This window comes from Humulus lupulus, chromosome 5 (genome assembly GCF_963169125.1).
Source record: "Humulus lupulus chromosome 5, drHumLupu1.1, whole genome shotgun sequence".
Classification (NCBI taxonomy): Eukaryota; Viridiplantae; Streptophyta; class Magnoliopsida; order Rosales; family Cannabaceae; genus Humulus; species Humulus lupulus.
In genome coordinates, this window is record NC_084797.1 from 207,861,757 (window position 1) to 207,880,390 (window position 18,634).

The 18,634-nt window shown below is 38.8% G+C and overlaps 1 protein-coding gene across 2 annotated transcripts; it reads left to right on the forward strand.

The window, feature by feature from the left end:
- The first annotated feature begins 11,723 nt into the window (after positions 1-11,723).
- On the forward strand, positions 11,724-16,635 carry LOC133778095 (adoMet-dependent rRNA methyltransferase spb1-like). Of its 2 annotated transcripts, XM_062217918.1 has the most exons (12): positions 11,724-11,780; positions 12,069-12,614; positions 12,760-12,807; positions 12,895-13,056; positions 13,132-13,178; positions 13,268-13,424; positions 13,529-13,590; positions 13,790-13,979; positions 14,463-14,552; positions 15,015-15,151; positions 15,238-15,367; positions 15,466-16,635. In XM_062217918.1, exons 2-12 carry the CDS (start codon positions 12,141-12,143, stop codon positions 16,345-16,347), a joined length of 2,379 nt encoding a protein of 792 aa, XP_062073902.1. In that variant the 5' UTR covers positions 11,724-11,780; positions 12,069-12,140; the 3' UTR covers positions 16,348-16,635. The 2 variants fall into 2 exon arrangements, with proteins under 2 accessions (XP_062073902.1, XP_062073904.1); XM_062217920.1 differs by lacking the exon at positions 11,724-11,780 and having other exon boundaries at positions 11,802-12,614.
- The last annotated feature ends 1,999 nt before the right edge of the window (positions 16,636-18,634 follow it).

Consider the following 18,634-nt stretch of genomic DNA (forward strand, 5'->3'; position numbering starts at 1 on the left):
TCCTTCTCCTTTTATTTGTATTTTCAATTATAGAGTTGTAACACTCTTTTTAATCAATCTATATTTATTTGTAATATTATTGCATAGAGTTGTATTATCTTACCATTTCTATTGAGGCAAATACATATTTTCCTAACAATATGCCCCCCAAGTGATTGAGGATCTTTAGGTCCTCGGTCACTTACCTTGACCAAGACCTGTTCGAGCATTACTGCTCATAATAAAGATATATAAAAAATGATAATATAGCAAAACAACACACGTAATGAGCAAATATTTGTAATGAATATAATAATTGGCAAGATTGACTAGTTGCACATAGTCCCTTTTATTTCTCGTAATAAATGGACAATTGTGTCTGTATGAGTGATCAAAAATTTGATCTTACACTTATAAGCGATCAATCACATGATTGACTAACCCTTGTTCATAAACTTGTAAAAAGTAAAATTAATACGAGTCAATTCTTTAAGAAGAATTATTTATTGATAGTACTTGCGCAAGTGTTCTCCATTCCAATAGCGAGGAATGAGATCTCCATTTAAGCGAGCAAATTTATAAGTGCCTGGTTGAAGGACTTCTTCAATTTGGTATGACCCTTCCCAGTTAGGTCCAAGCACTCCAGCAGCTTGATCGCGGGTGTTGAGGAAAACTCTTCTAAGTACCAAATCTCCCACATTAAATTTTCTTTCACGTACTTTAGAGTTGAAATACCGGGTGACCTTTTGCTGGTAAGCTGCTACTCGGAGTTGGGCTTGCTCACGCCTTTCATCGACCAAATCCAAGGATTCCAACAACAATTGACTATTGATGTCTTGATCGTATGCCACCCTTCGATGAGATGGGGGATCTAATTCAATAGGAAACATAGCTTCATATCCATAAGTCATGGAAAATGGAGTATGGCATGTTGCTGTGTGATGTGATGTTCTATACGACCAGAGGACTAAAGGAAACTGCTCTGGCCGTGCCCCATTCGCTTCCTCAAGCCTTTTCTTCAAAGTATCCTTTAGTGTCTTGTTGACAGCCTCAACTTGTCTATTTGCCTGTGGATGAGCTACTGAAGAAAAGCTTTTGATAATCCCATGTCGTTCACAAAAATCGGTGAACACATCACTATCGAACTGTGTGTCATTGTCTTAGACAATTTTTCTTGGTAGTCCATAGTGACACACAATGTTCTTGACCACAAAATCCAGAACCTTCTTGGTCGTTATGGTTGCAAGTGGCTCAGCTTCGGCCCACTTCGTGAAGTAGTCAACAACAACCACATCATATTTTACATTGCCTTTTCCTATGGGCAAAGGCCCAATCAAATCTATCCCCCACACTACAAATGGCCACGAGCTTTGCATCTGTTTTAGCTCATTGGGGGCTGCTCGTGGTATCTTGGAGAATCTTTGACACTTGTCGCATTTTTGAAAAAAATCCACAGAGTCTTCGTTCATCGTTGGCTAGAAGTATCCTTGCCTTAGGATCTTTTTTGATAAACTCTGCCCCCAGCATGATCCCCGCAGAAACCTTCATGGACTTCTCTCATCAATTCTTTGGCCTTTTCTTTTGAAACACACCTTAGGAGTGGCATTGAGTACCCCCTTCTGTATAAAATTCCGTCGACCATAATAAACTGAGCAGACTGCCTCTAGAGGCTCTTGCTTTGTTTCAATCCGTCAGCAGTACTCCATGCGTCAAGTACTCAATGAAGGGTGTCATCCACGTGTCTGCTGCCTGAATTACCAGAGATGTTTATTCTGTTTGGATGCTTGGTGCGGATAGCCATTCAACAGATACTATATTCAGGGTGTCAGCATCCTTCGCACTTGCTAACTTGGCCAAAGAATCAGCGTTTGAGTTCTGGTCACGAGGTACCTGCTGGAGAGTATATTTTTCAAATTGTGCCAACAAATCCTTTGCTTCGTTCAACTAAGCTGCCATCTTCAGACCCCGGGCTTGATATTCTCCAGTAATTTGATTAACCACCAACTGGGAGTGTAACGACCCAAATTTACTAATAAGGCTTAAGGGCCTTGATTAGTGTGCCGGGAGGGCATAATTGGAATATATGTGATTTAATGATTAAAAGTATGGTATATGACTGTTTGAATATCTGTGATGCATGACTATGTGTATTAGTATGCATGTAGGCCCTGATTAGGTTAGAAAGGGCATAACTATAATTTTGGCCCGTTGAGGGCATAACTGTATACATATGTGATAATTGTTGAGACCACATTATTATGTGGATATATTTGTGATCTGTGATTCGAGACGATCCTAGTGAGCAGGTTAGCGAAAAAGTCACGGCGGGGATTTATACCCGGCTCGGGGCGAGCCTGGGGGTATAAATGGGAATTTAGAGAATATATTTGGGTTAATCTTGACATTGAAGAATATAATTGGTGACTAGTTAAGTGCTGGGAAGTAAGCGGTAAATATTAGAGACACTCGAGGAATTAGCGGGAATTGGGTGAAATAACCAAAATGCCCCTAGGTGGATTAAAAGATTTAGAATTAAAGGGGAGGGTATTGTGGTCATTTGGCTTAAAAAGGATAGGCATAACTGAGTCTTTATAATTAGTGGAACTTGTAGAAAGAAATAGAAGTCTGAAGGAAAGGAAAGAAAGGAAACGAAGGGAAAGAAAAGGGAAAGAAGAGCAGACAATTTCCAAGGTCGGTTTAGGCATATCTCCATCAGTTCTTGAGGTATTTTGGAGTAGAAACTTAGGGAGAATCAGAGCAGAAGCTTAAGTTCAAGGTCCTTGATTAGGCTAGAAGAATTAGCAGGAATTCAGCAAGAATAAACCATCCACTTTAGGTAAGATTTTGAGGTTAACACTCAGTTTTTAGTATTGGTTTTGAGTTGATGTTCTAAGCAAAGTTATGTGGGAATCCTAGGGATTTTGGGCTGAGGATTTGAGGAGGATAAGGACAAGCTTGTGAGGAGGGTACGCTAGGCTAAACTCATCCAGCAAAGGTAAGGGATTCTACTTTGAACTTTGTGGTTTCAATGGCTGTTTTGTTGGGTTTTTGAATTCTAGGTTCAGCTATGGTGAAATCTTGGATTGGGGGTGCATGTGTTTAAGTTTTGTATGATTGGGAAGCTTGGGATGAGTTAGACATGTTAGTAAGCTTGATTTTAATTTTGGTTGAAGTTTGGAAGAGTTTTGGTCAAGTTAGGCTCGGGGAAAATCGAAGGAGAAAATGGCAAGTTTTGCTGTTCTGTGACTAGCGCTACAACGCTAGCCTTTGGGCGCTATAGCGCTAGGCCAAGTGTTCTGGGCAAGTTTGGGCTCTGTTTGTAGCGCTGTAGCACCCTCCTTAGAGCGCTGTAGCGCTACCCTATTTCCAGAAAGGGGTTTTTGGGTTATTTTCAAGGGTTTTTGCCCGGGGGTTCGGGGTTCGATTCCACCACCCCGTTTGGTGGAATTGGGGCTTCCTGAGGGCTCGGGATTGGTCCCGAGGCAAGGTTTTGGACTTGAGGTTTGGTGTTGATTCTAACCTATGGTTGTGACTAAGTGTGCACTAGGGCTCAAGAGGGATCGTGCTCAAGGATCAAAGTGAACGAAGCTAGTGAATCTAAAGGTGAGAAAACTGCACCCGGTTATGTGTTTGTGATGGGACTACGTGCTCCTGATATCTGTATATGTCATAGATGGTATTATGCCATGGGACATGTGATAAACGGCCTAAGGGTGCCGTATAAAATATTTGCACACAGGGCGCGGCTTAGCCATTGGTAGCCGAGGACAGCTTAATATTCACTGAGCTCGGTTTAAGCGGGTCGGAGTCAGTGGGATAAACAGAGGGTGTGGCTTAAGGGCGCTAACCCTAGTTATAATTTGTGAATTGATTATCGAAATGAAATGATATGTCTGATATGCTGAGTACTTTATTATCATGGATGCTTAGACCGTTGGGAACATGTTTATGTGATATGAGATATTGGATTGTCTGTTGATTGTTTATGCTTTGTTATTATGTTTTCTTGATGGGCCTTGGATCACGGGTGCTACGTGGTGCAGGTAAAGTCAAAGGCAAGTTGGACCAATCCTGAGTTAGAAAGCTGCGGGTCTGAATGTACATAGCCAGCTGTTCGGCCGCCATGGCCGAGGAGTGGATCAGGACAAGGAATGCCTATCAGTCTGTTTTGCCTTAGGGTGGCTAATTACTGTATTTAAATCTTGGATTTTTTTGTAAATGACTTTAATCATAATATTTTTGGGATCCCATGTAAACAGAAAATGTTTATTTGTAAGAAATGCGGTTTTTGTGACCAAAATCTTTTAACCCTAGTTCCATTATAGTTTCAGTAACACGTTTTTAATTAAATGACTTGATTAGCAAGTCTAGCACCTTTATAAACACACAGTGTAACAGTCTTGGCTATCCAGGGCGTTACAGGGAGTCACTATAGATTTCAAGCGACTTTATGCTCATATCCTTGGCTATTCATAATCCTGCGAGCAGAGCTTCATATTCGGCTTCGTTATTAGACGTTGTGAAGTCGAATCTGATCGCACAGTGGAATCAATGCCCTTCAGGTGTGACTAAAATTACTCCTGCTCCAGTGTGGTGCTTGTTGGAAGAGCCATCTGTGAATAACTGCCAAGAGGGGGCTTTGCTTTGAGGCTCAGGCTCTTCTATCGCTTCAGTATCCTGAAGTCCAGTGAACTCTGCAACAAAGTGTGCTAGAGCCTGTCCCTTCATTGTTGCTCGTGGCGAGTAAGAAATATCAAACTGTCCAAGTTCAACTGCCCATTTTAATAATCGACCAGCGGCTTTTGGTTTCTGCAGGACTTGCCGTAGGGGATAGTCGGTTAGTACTGTGATGGAGTGAGCTTGGAAGTATGGTCGCAGCTTTCTTGAGGATAAGATCAACCAGTACGCTAATTTCTCAATAGGCGGATATCGAAGTTCTACTCCTATTAGCCTTTTGCTTATATAATATACAACTTTTTGCACATGTTCCTCCTCTCTTACCAAGACAGCACTAGCAGCATATTCTGTAACCGCCAAATAGATGGACAAAGTTTCCCGTTCAACTGGTTTGGACATGATTGGTGGCTGCAACATATGAGACTTTAGAGCCTGGAAAGCCTGCTCGCACTCCTCCGTCCACTCGAATTTTTTATTGCCCCTAAGTAGATTAAAAAATGGGATGCACTTGTCGGTGGATTTGGAGATAAATCTACTTAGAGCGGCGCTCCTCCCGGTTAAACTTTGAACATCTTTTATCTTAGCTGGCGACTTCATCTCGATCAGGGCCTTTATCTTCTCGGGATCAGCTTCGATACCTCATGAGTTTACGATAAATCCCAAAAATTTCCCTGATCCAACTCTGAAGGAACACTTATGGGGATTCAGCTTCATCTGATATTTGTTCAAGACGTTGAAGCACTCTTGCAGGTCCCTAATGTGTTCTTCTGCCTTTTTTGACTTAACCAACATGTCATCAATATATACTTCCATGTTTATACCGATCAGCTCTTTGAACATGTGATTGACCAGTCACTGGTAAGTCGCACGAACATTTTTCAAACCGAAAGGCATTACTTTGTAACAGTAAAGCCCTGTATCGGTCTAAGAGCTAGTGTGATCCTCATCAGGTGGGTGCATACTGATCTAGTTGTACCCAGAGTATGCATTCATGAATGATAGGATCTCATGCCCAGAAGTGGCATCATCCAGCTGGTCGATCCTTGGGAGCGGAAAACAATCTTTTGGGCAGGCTTTATTAAGGTCTGTGAAATCCACACATGTTCTCCATTTGCCATTCGACTTGGGTACTAGTACAGGATTAGAGACCCACGATGGATAAAATGCTACCCTGATGAATCTGTTCTCCTTTAGCTTCTCGACTTCTTATTTTAAAGCTTTTGATCTATCTTTGTCGAGCAGCCTTCTTTTCTGTTGTACTGGTGGAAAACTTTTATCTATGTTCAGGACATGGTTGATAACTGCTGGGTCAATTCCAACCATATCTTTATGCGACTAGGCAAAGACTTCCTGGTTCTTTTTCAAAAACTCCACCAGCCTTTGTTTTGTTGTTGTCTCTAAGTTTTTACCGACTTTCACAACCTTGGTCGGATCTGTCTCATCGAGTTGGACCTCTACAAGGTCCTCGACTGGTCCCACTTCTTCATCAAAATCCCCAAAGCGAGGATCTAAATCCCTATCCTCACTTTGGGCAACACTCTATTTGGTGACGTGCTCACCTGATTGGGTTTGTATTTCATCGACCAATTGCAATCTTTTCCAGTTCCTTCCCTCAATTCACCCCTTTTTGCCTTAGTAATCGAGGAATTATAGCATTCCCTCGCTTCTCGCTGGTTTCCCAACACGCATCCTATCCTCGCGTCAGTTGGGAACTTCATGGCGAGGTGCCAGACCGTGGTTATGGCTCATAGGTCAACTAGGATTGTAATTCCAATCACAGCATTGTATGCAGAAGGACAATCAACTACTATGAAAGTAGTGAGTAATGTCTTGTTCGCAGGTGCAGTTCCTGCTGTAACCGAAAGCCTAATCGACCCTGTTGGCGCGAGCCCTTTGCCAGAAAAACCATAAATGGTATGGTTGCATGGCTCCAAGTCCTTCACTGACAACTTCATTCTTTCTAGTGGAGACTTGTACAAAATATTTACTGAGCTCCCTGTGTCAACTAACACCCGCTTAACCATCATGTTGGCTATTTGGACATCCACGACTAGAGGGTCCAAATGAGGGAATCAGACATGCTGAGTGTCAAGCTCAGAGAAAGTTATCAACTCTTCCTTCGTTCGAGCCTTCTTGGGAGTTCGCTCCTCCACATTCAGCATTTTGATGTCCTGGTCATGACGTAATGTCCGAGCGTATCGCTCCCTTGCCTTCCCACTATCTCCTACAAGGTGTGGGCCGCCACAGATGGTTAGCAATGTACCTGCCACAGGAACTGGCTGCAAAGGTGGTGAGCGTTGGCGTATAGACGCCTACTCGTTGCCTCCTTGAACTTCTCACTGAAAACCTCCAGTGGCTCGTACATATCTCCTCAGATGTCCTTGTCTGATAAGGAACTAAATATCATCTTTCAACTGGTGACACTCATTGGTGTCATGACCATAGTCATTGTGGAAACGACAAAACTTTGTTGTGTCTCTCTTGGAGATATCCTTCCTTGTTGGTGATGGTCGCTTGTAAGGGACATTGGAGCTGGTCGTCTGATACACCTCCGCTCTGCTTTCGACAAGGGTCGTATAGTTAGTGAATCTTGGCTCGTACCTATCGCCCTTAGGGCGCTTATTCTCGGACGTCGATGGCTCGTTGTTCGCCCTTTTTCCATCATTCTTCCCGTTGCTTTTGCTGTTGCCCTTGGGTTTATCTGACCCGTTGGCGGCTTTAGCGGGATCTTCCTTTGGTCCCTTGTCTTTTGCAAGCGACTTCCCTTCATTGGCAATCGCCTCTGCGAGCCTAATGTACCGGTCTGCTCGATCAAGGAATTCTTGGGTACTCTTCACCCTATTTTTCCTTAAACTATTCCAGAGGGGAGAGTGGCACCGTACTCCAGTAGTAAGGGCCATCATTTTCCCTTCATCGCCAACCGTTTCAGCTCCAGCTGCTACTCGCATAAAACGTTGGACGTACTCCTTTAAGGACTCTCCCTCCTTCTGCGTATCTCGACCAGCTGGTTGGCTTCAGTCGGGTGCACACGACCAGCATAGAATTACCCGTAGAACTCCTTCACGAACATCTACCATGACACTATGCTAGCAGCAGTATCAGATAGGGTAGCCGGAAAGATTCTGCAACGGGCATCATCCGACACCTTTTGGATGTCCATCTGTATTTCGAACTTATTCACATGAGATACTGGGTCCCCATATCCATCGAAGTTGGGCAATACTGGCATCTTGAATTTGCTAGGGATTTCCTCCATTGCTATTCTTTGTATGTACAGAGTGCCCCTTCTCCAATCATACTCGATATGGGATGTTCGGTTCCCCACCAGCTGTTGGACGGCCTGATTTAGCGTATCGATTTGAGAGTGCACGACGTCTGGGATCGCTAGGGCAACTGGTGTTGGAGGAGCGTATTCATCGTGCCTTTCGCGCTTGTCTTTGAGCACATCCCTCAAGTCGTCATCTCTGCACCTGTGCTCGCTAGTGCCCAACCGATCAAAAACGTTAGGTTGCCCCCCAACGTTTTGGCTCTCAGGCCTATTTTCTCTTGGTGGGGGGTTCCTTTCTCTACCTCTCTCTCTTTGCCCTCGACCAGCATTCCCTCAACCGGAATCAGCTTCGTTATAGTCATGGTCGTCCCTGAAATGCGACCGACTATGGCACAACTGGCTGATCACACTATTCGCTCATCTCATTGGTATCAGGGGGAGGCCTGCGTTGGTCGGTGGGTCCCCGGACATTATTATGTCGTGGGGGGGCCCTGACCGCAGAGCCCGACTCAACATGCCTTCTGTTAGCAGAAGGACGTTGTCCTCTGCTCGGAGGATTTAGTTCCTCCGCAGTTTGGCGTCTAGGACTTCAGGAGGCTGCCCGGCCCTATCCTACCTTTGAGGTTGAGGATTATCACGACCAGTACGAGAAGGTGGCTGTTGCTCAGGATCTTGGAATGGGATATCCTGTTGAGCGGTAGAAGGTTGTTCCGACCTTGGAGGGCTTGTCAGTTGAGGTGGATGACTTGGGTTTGGGCCTTGTTGTGGTGGTGCCCTTGATGGATGATCTGGTTGAGAAGTCAGCGTAGCTTGCCCCCGGGCCAACTGAATTGCTGCTTCCAGGGTGGCAGTGGTGTCTCTCTGCCGGCGGTCCATGTGAGCATGCCGCTCATTCAACTCTTGGCGTTGACGTTCAATTTCCCTCTGCCGCAATGCCATCGTCTCAGCCGCATTCTCCTGGTTGGCCCTCAGATTGGCCAACTCCTCCTGCAACACAATTAGTGTTGTCCTCAAGGTCTCAGAATCCATTTCCTCCTCTTCAAAATCCAACTGTGGTTCGTCTTCAACCACATTTTGTGGAGGAGGCTGGGTGGATGCAGCGCCAGAAGTCTGTTCCGTCTTCCTGGATGTTTTTGCCATTTGATTTTCTTAATAGTCTTGAATTTGGCTCTCAATGAAAGCACCAAAATGTTGACCCTCAAATTGGTCAACGACATGGAATCAGATAAACGATATAAAATAAGATGAAAACAAGAAGAAATTCAAATGGAAAAGTAAACGACACAAACGATTTATAGTGGTTCGGCCCAAATAGGATGGTAATGACCTACGTCGACTTAGTATTCTTATTGATGTAGAATCTCAATACTGTGATCACTGAACTAGGGTTCACGAGTTTCACAAGCCTTGAGAGAAGTACAACTTCGGTGAATAATCACACTATAATTTTCTCTCAGAATTCAAAGATCAAAAAGTCCCTTCTCTTGAGCCCTTTGATTCTTATTTATAGGCTCAAGGAGGTTGCATGGGCCAATGGGCATTAATTACAATTAAAACTTGCATATCTAGGTAATAAAAGAAATTACAATTAATGCATAATTATAAGATTGCATATCTGAAGGAAACAAATGAATGTATGCGACCAGGCTGGTCGCACATAAGTATGATGCTTGAAAAACCAATAATCTCCTGGTCGATGGCCGAGCAGGATACACTCACTTAAAGCCGTCATGTGCCTGCCACGTGTAGGTCAATCCTGCCACATCATCAGGTAGTCCGTTTTTGGGTAAACAATAACCTAAACGTAACTAATCAGTATCTTAAGATATCTACAAATAAGATTTGGAGATAACCAAAATGTATATGAATTAATATGGTCTAAAAATTAAGCTTTTTGAATAAGTAACCAATCGATATCTTATTGACATTGTAAGTAATCAAAAATATGCATTATTTTGCTATAATTTTAAAGTAACTTGTAAGTTCCTTTTTTGCTAGATTAATTAGAATACCTCTATAATTCGCATGTAAAAAACATGGTGACTAAAACGTGTATTATATATATATTCAAAAAGTTACTATGTAGTATACTAAATAGAATCATATTTGGCAACTCATTAGTTTCTGAAATAAGCTTGAAGATTACCAAAATGTATCTTAAATGATAAGATACGATTATATATCCTAAAAATAACTAATTTGTGTATTAAGATGTTCACAAATAAGTTTTGGATGTAACCAAAATGTATTTTAAATACTATGATAAAAAAAAAAGTTTTTTTTAATAAAAAAAGTAACAAATTAGTATCTTTTCGGTATTGTAAGCAATCAAAATATAATTTTTTATAACCCAGAAAAATAAAAAAATTCGAGAAGTGGGAATTCTCTATTTTTTTTCTTCAAAATTCGGTATACCATGCTAATGTGGCACGATATTTGTATAATTAAATTTTTCTAAAGTATTTTTGGAATTAAGTTACATTATATGTATGTAAATTTCCCATTATTAAATAATATAATCATAAGGAAGTTTTAGGTATAATTTGATTTGATATAAACCTAAAACACAATAATTAAAAATAGGGATTATACCTTTTTTTAAATCTATATTTTGTCTCATTATTTGTTTTAACTATGTGTTTTGACAAATTACTTTTTAGACCTTGATTGTTTGTAAAATAATTCAAATAGACTCATAAACCTAATTTTGATCAAAGTTTTTTTTAATTTAAATCACAAATAATTTATCAAACTAAAAGCTCAGAAAAAAATATAATTATTCTGTTTAACAACTGTGCTATTATATTTGTTGACGCCGTTTTTCGTCAACAGTGAAAGAAGAGCACGTAAACAATGAACAGTAATGGCCAATATAAATATGATAATACAAAACACGATTTTTACGTGGTTCAGCAGTTAAATCTGCTTAGTCCACGAGTCTTTTTTATTAAGCTCAAGATGATCTCTGAAAATTCTTCAAGGATGAATTCCTCAGAGCTTTCTCTCAAGATTCATAAATTCGGTCATTTACAATGGTGCATGATCTCTCTATTTATAGAGAAGATTGCAGAATACTATCCCACATCCTTCAGGTAGTTACTCTTTTGTGCAAATAAATTAAATGGCTTTAAATGCCTGTAATCCGATATAAAAGGAAACGTCCCCTGAAGACCGGGGGCGTATAACTAATCAAATAATATCCCATGATTTTAGGGGATTTACCGTAATAAATGTAGACCACGTCTCTTATGGACAACACTTGTAGATGTTCAAGATTATTATCATATATCTCCAAGGCCTTATTCTCCCAGGTCTTATATCAACTTTCGAGCTAATGACATCTCCCGAGGTCACATGGCTTTCGAGATCGTACTCGCGTCAGGCTCGGAACCCCTAATCCGAGGTCATCCCTGAGGGTAGAACCATCTCGGGAGCTCCCCTTCGAGATCGTGTGGATTTCGAGGCCAATATATTCGAAGTCGTCTCAACTTTGCAGGCTCGATGTCTAGTCTTGAAACATACCTCAGACTTTACGAGTTCATTCGCTGTGAATCCAGCTTTCGAGGTCACATTTAACATGGCTCGAAATCTGGGTATAACAATATTCAATTTTTTTGTTATCAAAATCGAGTTTATGTGTATATTTGAAATATTTTATAAAATATGACCTAAAAAGTAATTTTTTAAAACACAAGATAAAAAAAAAAAAAGTATAGAGCCTTCAAAATAATAGACATAAAAACGGCAGCGTTTTAATATTGGTACAGAGGAACCCAGAGGGTATATATAGTTCGCTATTCTCTTTTCTCCATAGAGTGGCTTGCCTCTTCTACCTTCTCTTCGCCTATCGTTCTTGGTTTGCTCACTTTATTATCTCTTTCTTTTTCTCTGGTTGATTCATTATTCTAACACATCTTATATATGTTGATGCTAACCAGTTCCCTAATTCTATTATCTTTAATTCTTTGAGGCTTTTCTATTCATGACAATAATTTTGTCATTTCCATTTTGGTTATTAGACCAAGACGACGATGAGATTACTGTGACTATGTTGTGTTTATGATATGCCCTTTAAATTTCAGTTTTGTGTTCTTTGATCTCATAATCATATCGTTTATGTAATGCATCTATCTTTAAAATGCAGGAAAAATTTTGACACAAGAAAAACCTCTAAAAAATCTCCAGTTTGTGTAACTTTTTTTCGTTTAGTTCTTCAATGGGTAAAGAGAATCAGAAGCGTAAAAGTGATATTTACACGAAGTTGACCAACGAGAGCGGTTTTCGTTCTCGTGCAGCATGGAAGCTGATACAGCTTGATAACAAGTTTGGATTGTTTCGCAACAAGTGCGCTGTTCTCGACCTTTGTGCTGCTCCCGGTGGTTGGACGCAGGTGGCAACGCAGCGGGTGCCGTGTGGAAGCCTTCTCATGGGTGTGGATTTGGTTTGGATTAAACCAATGCCACGCGCCATTTTTATCCAGCAGGACATCACCAAACCCGAATGCAAGTCGCAGATCAAGCGGGTGATGAGTAAGTATAATTGCTCTGCATTTGATTTGGTTCTGCACAATGGTGCCCCCAATATGGGTGGTGCTTGGGCTATGGAAGCCACTGTTCAGAATGCTTTGGTAATTGATGCGGTTAAGTTGGCTACTCACTTACTTGCTCCTAAAGGCACATTTGTAACCAAGGTATTTGTCTAAGATTTTGATTTATATATGTTTTTAATTAACTTTAGATAAAATTTAGTAATTTTGGAATTGTTATTCTGTACTTCATTTCATATTTTGTGGTGACATTTATGAATGTTGAGTGATTTTATTTTTCATTTTTCAGGTTTTTCGTTCACAAGATTACCACTCTGTCAAGTATTGTCTTTCAAAGGTATATTCTTCACTTTACTCTACAAAAGACATGATGATTATAACTATTTGAATGGATGCATTTGTCTTATATTTAAAACCCTTATAGTTATTTGAGAGAGTTGTGGTGCACAAACCAAACGCTAGTCGTTCTTCGTCTGCCGAGATATTTGTTCTGGCTTTCAAGTATAAGGCTGCTGCCAAGATTGATCCTCGCATACTTGATGTCAGGCATCTATTTCAAGGAGCCATAGAACCCCAAAAGAAGAAGGTAAGTCTTGTCAAAAGTTTTAAAACTTAGTTATATATTCTTATGCTACTCTTGTAATATGATTGCTCGATGTAGGTGAGTCATGATCTAGGAGGTGTGGGAAGAAAACGACACCGTGACGGGTAACTTTTCTCTCTGTTAGTGATTTAAGTAGTTTCTTTGCTTATACACGTATATGTGTTGTTTGTAGCTAATTTCGGTCTTATTGCAGGTATGAAGATGGAGACACAACTTTAAGGAAGGTGTCAGCTGCTGCAGAATTTATTTGGTCGGATGCTCCCCTTGATATCCTTGGTTCTGTTACTTCCATATGCTTTGATGATCCAACATCCTTGCCGATTAAGGATCATGCTTTAACAACAGAAGAGGTAGCTAGAACTAGTTTGTTGTTTGTTTGATTTCTTTAGAAGTATACTCTCGGACAGTTTGGGTCTCAACACGAGACATTTAATTCAATTATGAAATTTGGTAGGTTCAAACTCTTTGTGATGATCTGGGTGTCTTGGGGAAACAAGACTTTAAGTACCTTTTGAAGTAAGTTGTTAAGGTTCTTTGCCCTCTTTTCTTTTTCATTTAGTTTTACTTGATGGTTTACATATTTTAATTGTAGTAGAGTGTGCATGCGTATAGTAGTGGTTCTGTTTGTGGCTTTACTTAAGCTTCTTTGTACCTGATTATTATTTTTATGAATTTCCCCGTAAGCTTTCAATTGTTTCGCCTTTTGGTGCTGAAGGTGGCAGATACATATAAGAAAAACCTTAATACATTCACAGAAGGCCGATGTTACTGCTGTTACAAATGTCGAAAATGAAGAAAAGGAGGATGAAGATGATAAAATAGTCAATGAAATGGAGGAGCTAACACATGCGATGGAGTGTAAGAAGGCACGAGTGAAAAAGCTTCTTGCGAAAAGGCAAGCTAAGGTTTGTTCCCTTGTTCATCTCCTTCTCTTATGGAAAATGCAAGCATGCTTACATTCAACATAAGTTTTATTTGGTTGTAAATTTCTAATTCTAATATCTGCATAAAGAGTTGTCTCTGCATTTAGACAGACAATAATAGAAATAGATTGATATAGAGGTTAAATGTATTGGCACTGACAATTTGTTCTATTACTTGTGTTTTAAAACCTCTACATCTGGTCATTTACTTTTACAAAGTTAATGACTTAATTGAAATTCATTCTTATATTTTGATCCAGAGTTATTTCACATGGTAAAGATTTAAAGAGTCAGTATCTTTGTATATCAAATTCTTATTACACTTGTTTTAAGAAATACGAACTTTGTGTGACTGAATTTCAAGTGATAATTTGCCTTGAATTTCAAGTGATGCTACTCCTAAATTTGCCTTTTGTTTGGTGGAGTAATGCTTCTGATATATTGATGTTTTATATTTGATCAAAGGAGAAGGCACAAAAGGAAATGGGTATGCAGATGGAAGGAGTGGATGATAGTTATGTTGACCATGAGCTGTTTTCCCTCTCTACCATTAAGGTTTGCTTTGAGTTTTGCATTTGAATTTATTCATGTCATTGTCACCTCTCTCCTTTAGAGTAACAATATGTTTTGCTTCAGTCATAAGCAACAACCTTTTTTTTTTCAACTATTTATGTGCATCAAACAATGTCCGAGTCAATTAAATCTCACAATTCGTGTTTTAATCTTCAAAACTTATTTACATTCTAAACTTATTAGATATCATTAGAATTAAACAATAAAAAAAGAAGTCATTCATTATTATTAGGCCTAACGTAAATTCAATCCCTTAGTCTATTTTAAATTTTGAGCTATTAGCAAAAAATTTACTGCCTACTACTTTAGATGTTGGGTTTTGTTTTTCTGCTAGAAACTCCATAAGTTTTTTTTTCCTGCCCCATGTTACTAGAAACTAACATTTTGTTGTTAGTTTATTCTCTTAATGTCCTTTTGTTGGCCATTTAATTGTATGTATATCAGGGTAAAAATGCTCTTGTAGTAGTTGATTCCACTGAACTTGATGATGATACAAATAGTAATCTGGGTGATAGCGAAAATGAAGAAAGCCATGATGGAAGTGAACATGGTAATTTAGATTCTGATGAAGAGAGGAAAAGGTGAGGTTTCTCTTATTTCTTGTGGCTGATTCTGACATTAACACAATAATTATTGCATAATATTGTGTATTTTCTTCTTATGTCAGATACGATGAACAAATTGAAGCTCTTCTTGAACAAGCTTATGAACAGTACATCTCCAAGAAGAATGACAATTCAAAGCAGCAACATAAGCCTCCAAAGCGATTGTGCTATAAAGATGTCCAAATTCTTGAGGTATGAAGCTAGTAAGTTTTAGTAGTAAACGAGTTGGGGCATTTTTAATATTTTTTTCTTTCTCTTTGTTGATAGTTTTTATTTTTATGAGCATGTAGAGTTTTGATGATGATGATGATGAAATTATCCATCCTGATTATGATTTCGACGGTGATCAAGAAATGAATCCTCTTATGGTATCACTTGATGTTGGCAAAGGTTCAACCCAAGAAGAGATTACAAACAAATGGTTTAGTCAAGATATCTTTTGTGAAGCTGCAAATGATGAAAGAGATGCTGCTGGGAAGTTTGATAGTGAAGATGAAATGAAGGAGAAAATTTCTGTGCAAGTAAATAAGGCACAAACGAAGACAGAGAATAGTGATGATTTTGAGATAGTACCTGCTCCAGGTTCAGTTTTTGAGTCGGATGACGAGGATGATGATGTTGATGCAAAGGCTGAGACACTTTCTTCTGCTAAGAATATGTTAAAGAAAAAGCAAAGGAATGAGATACTTGATGATGCTTACAACAAATATATGATGTTTGGTGATGAGGAGGGTGTGCCTAAGTGGTTCTTGGATGAAGAAAAGAGGCATTGTCATCCGATTAAGCCTGTAACCAAAGAAGAGGTGAATGCCATGAAAACTCGGTTTAAAGAAATTGATGCTCGACCAGTGAAGAAAGTGGTGGAGGCCAAAGCCAGGAAGAAAAGGGTTGCTATGAAGAAGCTAGAGAAGGCGCGGAAGATGGCCAATGCCATTTCAGAGCAGACAGATATTTCCAACATATCGAAGAATAAGATGATTGATAAGCTATACAAGAAGGCAATTCCTAAAAGGCCTAAAAAGGAATATGTGGTGGCAAAGAAAAGTGTCCAAGTAAAGGTTGGGAAGGGTAAAACCCTTGTTGATAGGCGCATGAAGAAGGATTTAAGGGCAGCTACATGCAGAAAGAGTAAGATGGCAAAAGGCACCTCAAAAATGGGCAAAAGAGCTTAATTTTACCTTGCCCCTTTGGTCATGTCTGCATTTTTTTTCATACCATCAATATTTTTTTTAAAAAAGTACCATCAATTTTTTTTAGGTGATAAAGCTTTCATTCAGATAGTTCTATCAAGTTAAGGGGATTACATAAAAAATGCACAAAGCAAGATACGTGTTTATAACAATAATTATAAGTATATATATATATTTTTTTTTTTGAAAAAAATAAGCCAAAAGAGTCATCTTATGATCCCTAATTCAAGCTTAGGTTTTTAATTAATTAAAATTACTTTTACATTTAGATCTAATTTTGTTAATATATTAGATATATCATTTAATTAAAATATTAATAATATTGAAAATAATTTTGATTAAATGTGTTAACAAATATTTTCACACTAATTGATGTTGTCATTCGGAATAGTATTTGCTCTACATTTGATAAGATCGGTATTGGAAATTTCAAATGAATTGTTGCATTATAGAAAAGAAATCAAGGTAGTGTGAATGCAATGAATTTAGTGAGAATTTGCAAACAATTTCACACAATGAGAGATGGTGGATGGAATCTATTGTTTGAACAACTCTCTTATTTTTGTGAAAATACTTGTTGCAAACATGAATGAGAATTTTACAAGTCTTGGAAGACCAAGGCACAAGACGAAGTTACAAATTTACATTATTTTCGTGTGAAGTTATTTTACATGGATATTGATATACAACTTCAAGAATTAAATGATTGCTTCAATGATGTAAATACTTACTTGCTTCTTTATGTAGCACATTTGTCTTCATCTGATTCATTCTATGTCTTTGACAAAAAAAAATGATCTACTTTGTTGAGTAATATATAGAATATTTTTCAAACATAGAACTCATGATATTTGATGATCAACTTTGAGACTTGTATTCTTGATATGTGTTCTAGCAAGAATTTATTGGAACTAAAAAACATTGGTGAAGTTGCACATTAAATGGTTGAGATGAGAAAAGATAAAGTATATCCATTAGTTTATCGACTTGTTACATTGGCATTAATTTTACCAGTTATTGCTGCTATGGTTGAAATAGTGTAATCTGACTATGCAATCGAATGAGAGATTAATAGATGAATGATAAATTACTTATATACATTGAAAAGAAAATATCTAAGAGTATTAGTAATGAAATTATTAAGAAAATCTTTCAAAATATGAAATCTCTTATGGAGGACAATTGTAATTTTTGATAATTAATAGTTAATGTTTTTTTAATCATTTCTTTGATTATGTTTCTGAATGAGGAAGAAGGAAATGTGAAGAAACGATTCAAAGCATTCAGACGAAGGAGGAAGACGAACCGAGTTGCAGACGTTGACGACAATCACTATGGCGAAACGTAGGGGACCTAACGACCCACCACCAGCATACGATAAGTTTGCTAGAACTCATTTCAAATTTTTTGTCTGTGTTTTGGGGTTTTAAATGAGTTAATTTTTTTTACATTTTTTATATCAATTTTTTTGGGGTTCTGGTTGGTGGAGATGCTTTAAAGCATATTTAAAAATAGAAAGTGGGGTCCATACGTATGGATTTTTGTGCGAATCTCTATGTGACAATTTTGGGGTTTTGACATTTTCTGTGGAGTAAAATAGTGCATATGATTCTTTGTTGACTATTTTATTCACTATTACTACTTTTCACTTGGTTTGCTTCCCCTGTGTACTGCTGCTTTGGTGCATATTGTACTTTAATTTACACATGTGAAAATTCTGGGAAGTTTACAATCAAATTGCATCATAGGGGGCATTGGTTCACGCCCTTTGTTAATAAAAGATATGAGAAATGGCAAATAGACTACTTTGACAATGTTTCGAAGAGAAAATTCAACATGCTTGTGTTAGAGGATATTGCTAGCAAATTAGGCTATTCTATGCCTTTCGGGTTTCTATATAAGCCACATGGGAAGCATCTTAATGCTGGGAAGATGGTTGTTGGGCCTAAGGAAGCTTCAGAAATACTTAATGAAATGGATGTCAAGAGAATATCAGAGGTTGAAGTGTATTTGGTCCTACCTGAGGCTACATTTGGTTTGGAATGGAAGGAAGACCCCACTACAGTACCCCATATACCTGACCCTCCTCCTAAAATATCAAGGAGATGTGTGATTGAGGAGTTACCATCTGATACTGATGTGGTGCCTAATGCGGTGGGTATACCTATAGTGCAACTGTCATCAAATAGTGAGAAAACTGAGTATGGTGATGAGTATGGTGATGATGATGATGAGGCACAACAAGGGAATGGGAATGTGGCTGCAAGTG

Bases quoted from the DNA above. Each gene is read 5' to 3' on its own strand.
- LOC133778095 (XM_062217918.1), top strand. From the start codon at position 12,141: ATGGGTAAAGAGAATCAGAAGCGTAAAAGTGATATTTACACGAAGTTG. The intron at 13,057-13,131 runs GTAAGTCTTGTC...TGCTCGATGTAG, and splicing joins TAGAACCCCAAAAGAAGAAG to GTGAGTCATGATCTAGGAGG. The intron at 14,553-15,014 runs GTTTGCTTTGAG...TATGTATATCAG, and splicing joins TTTCCCTCTCTACCATTAAG to GGTAAAAATGCTCTTGTAGT.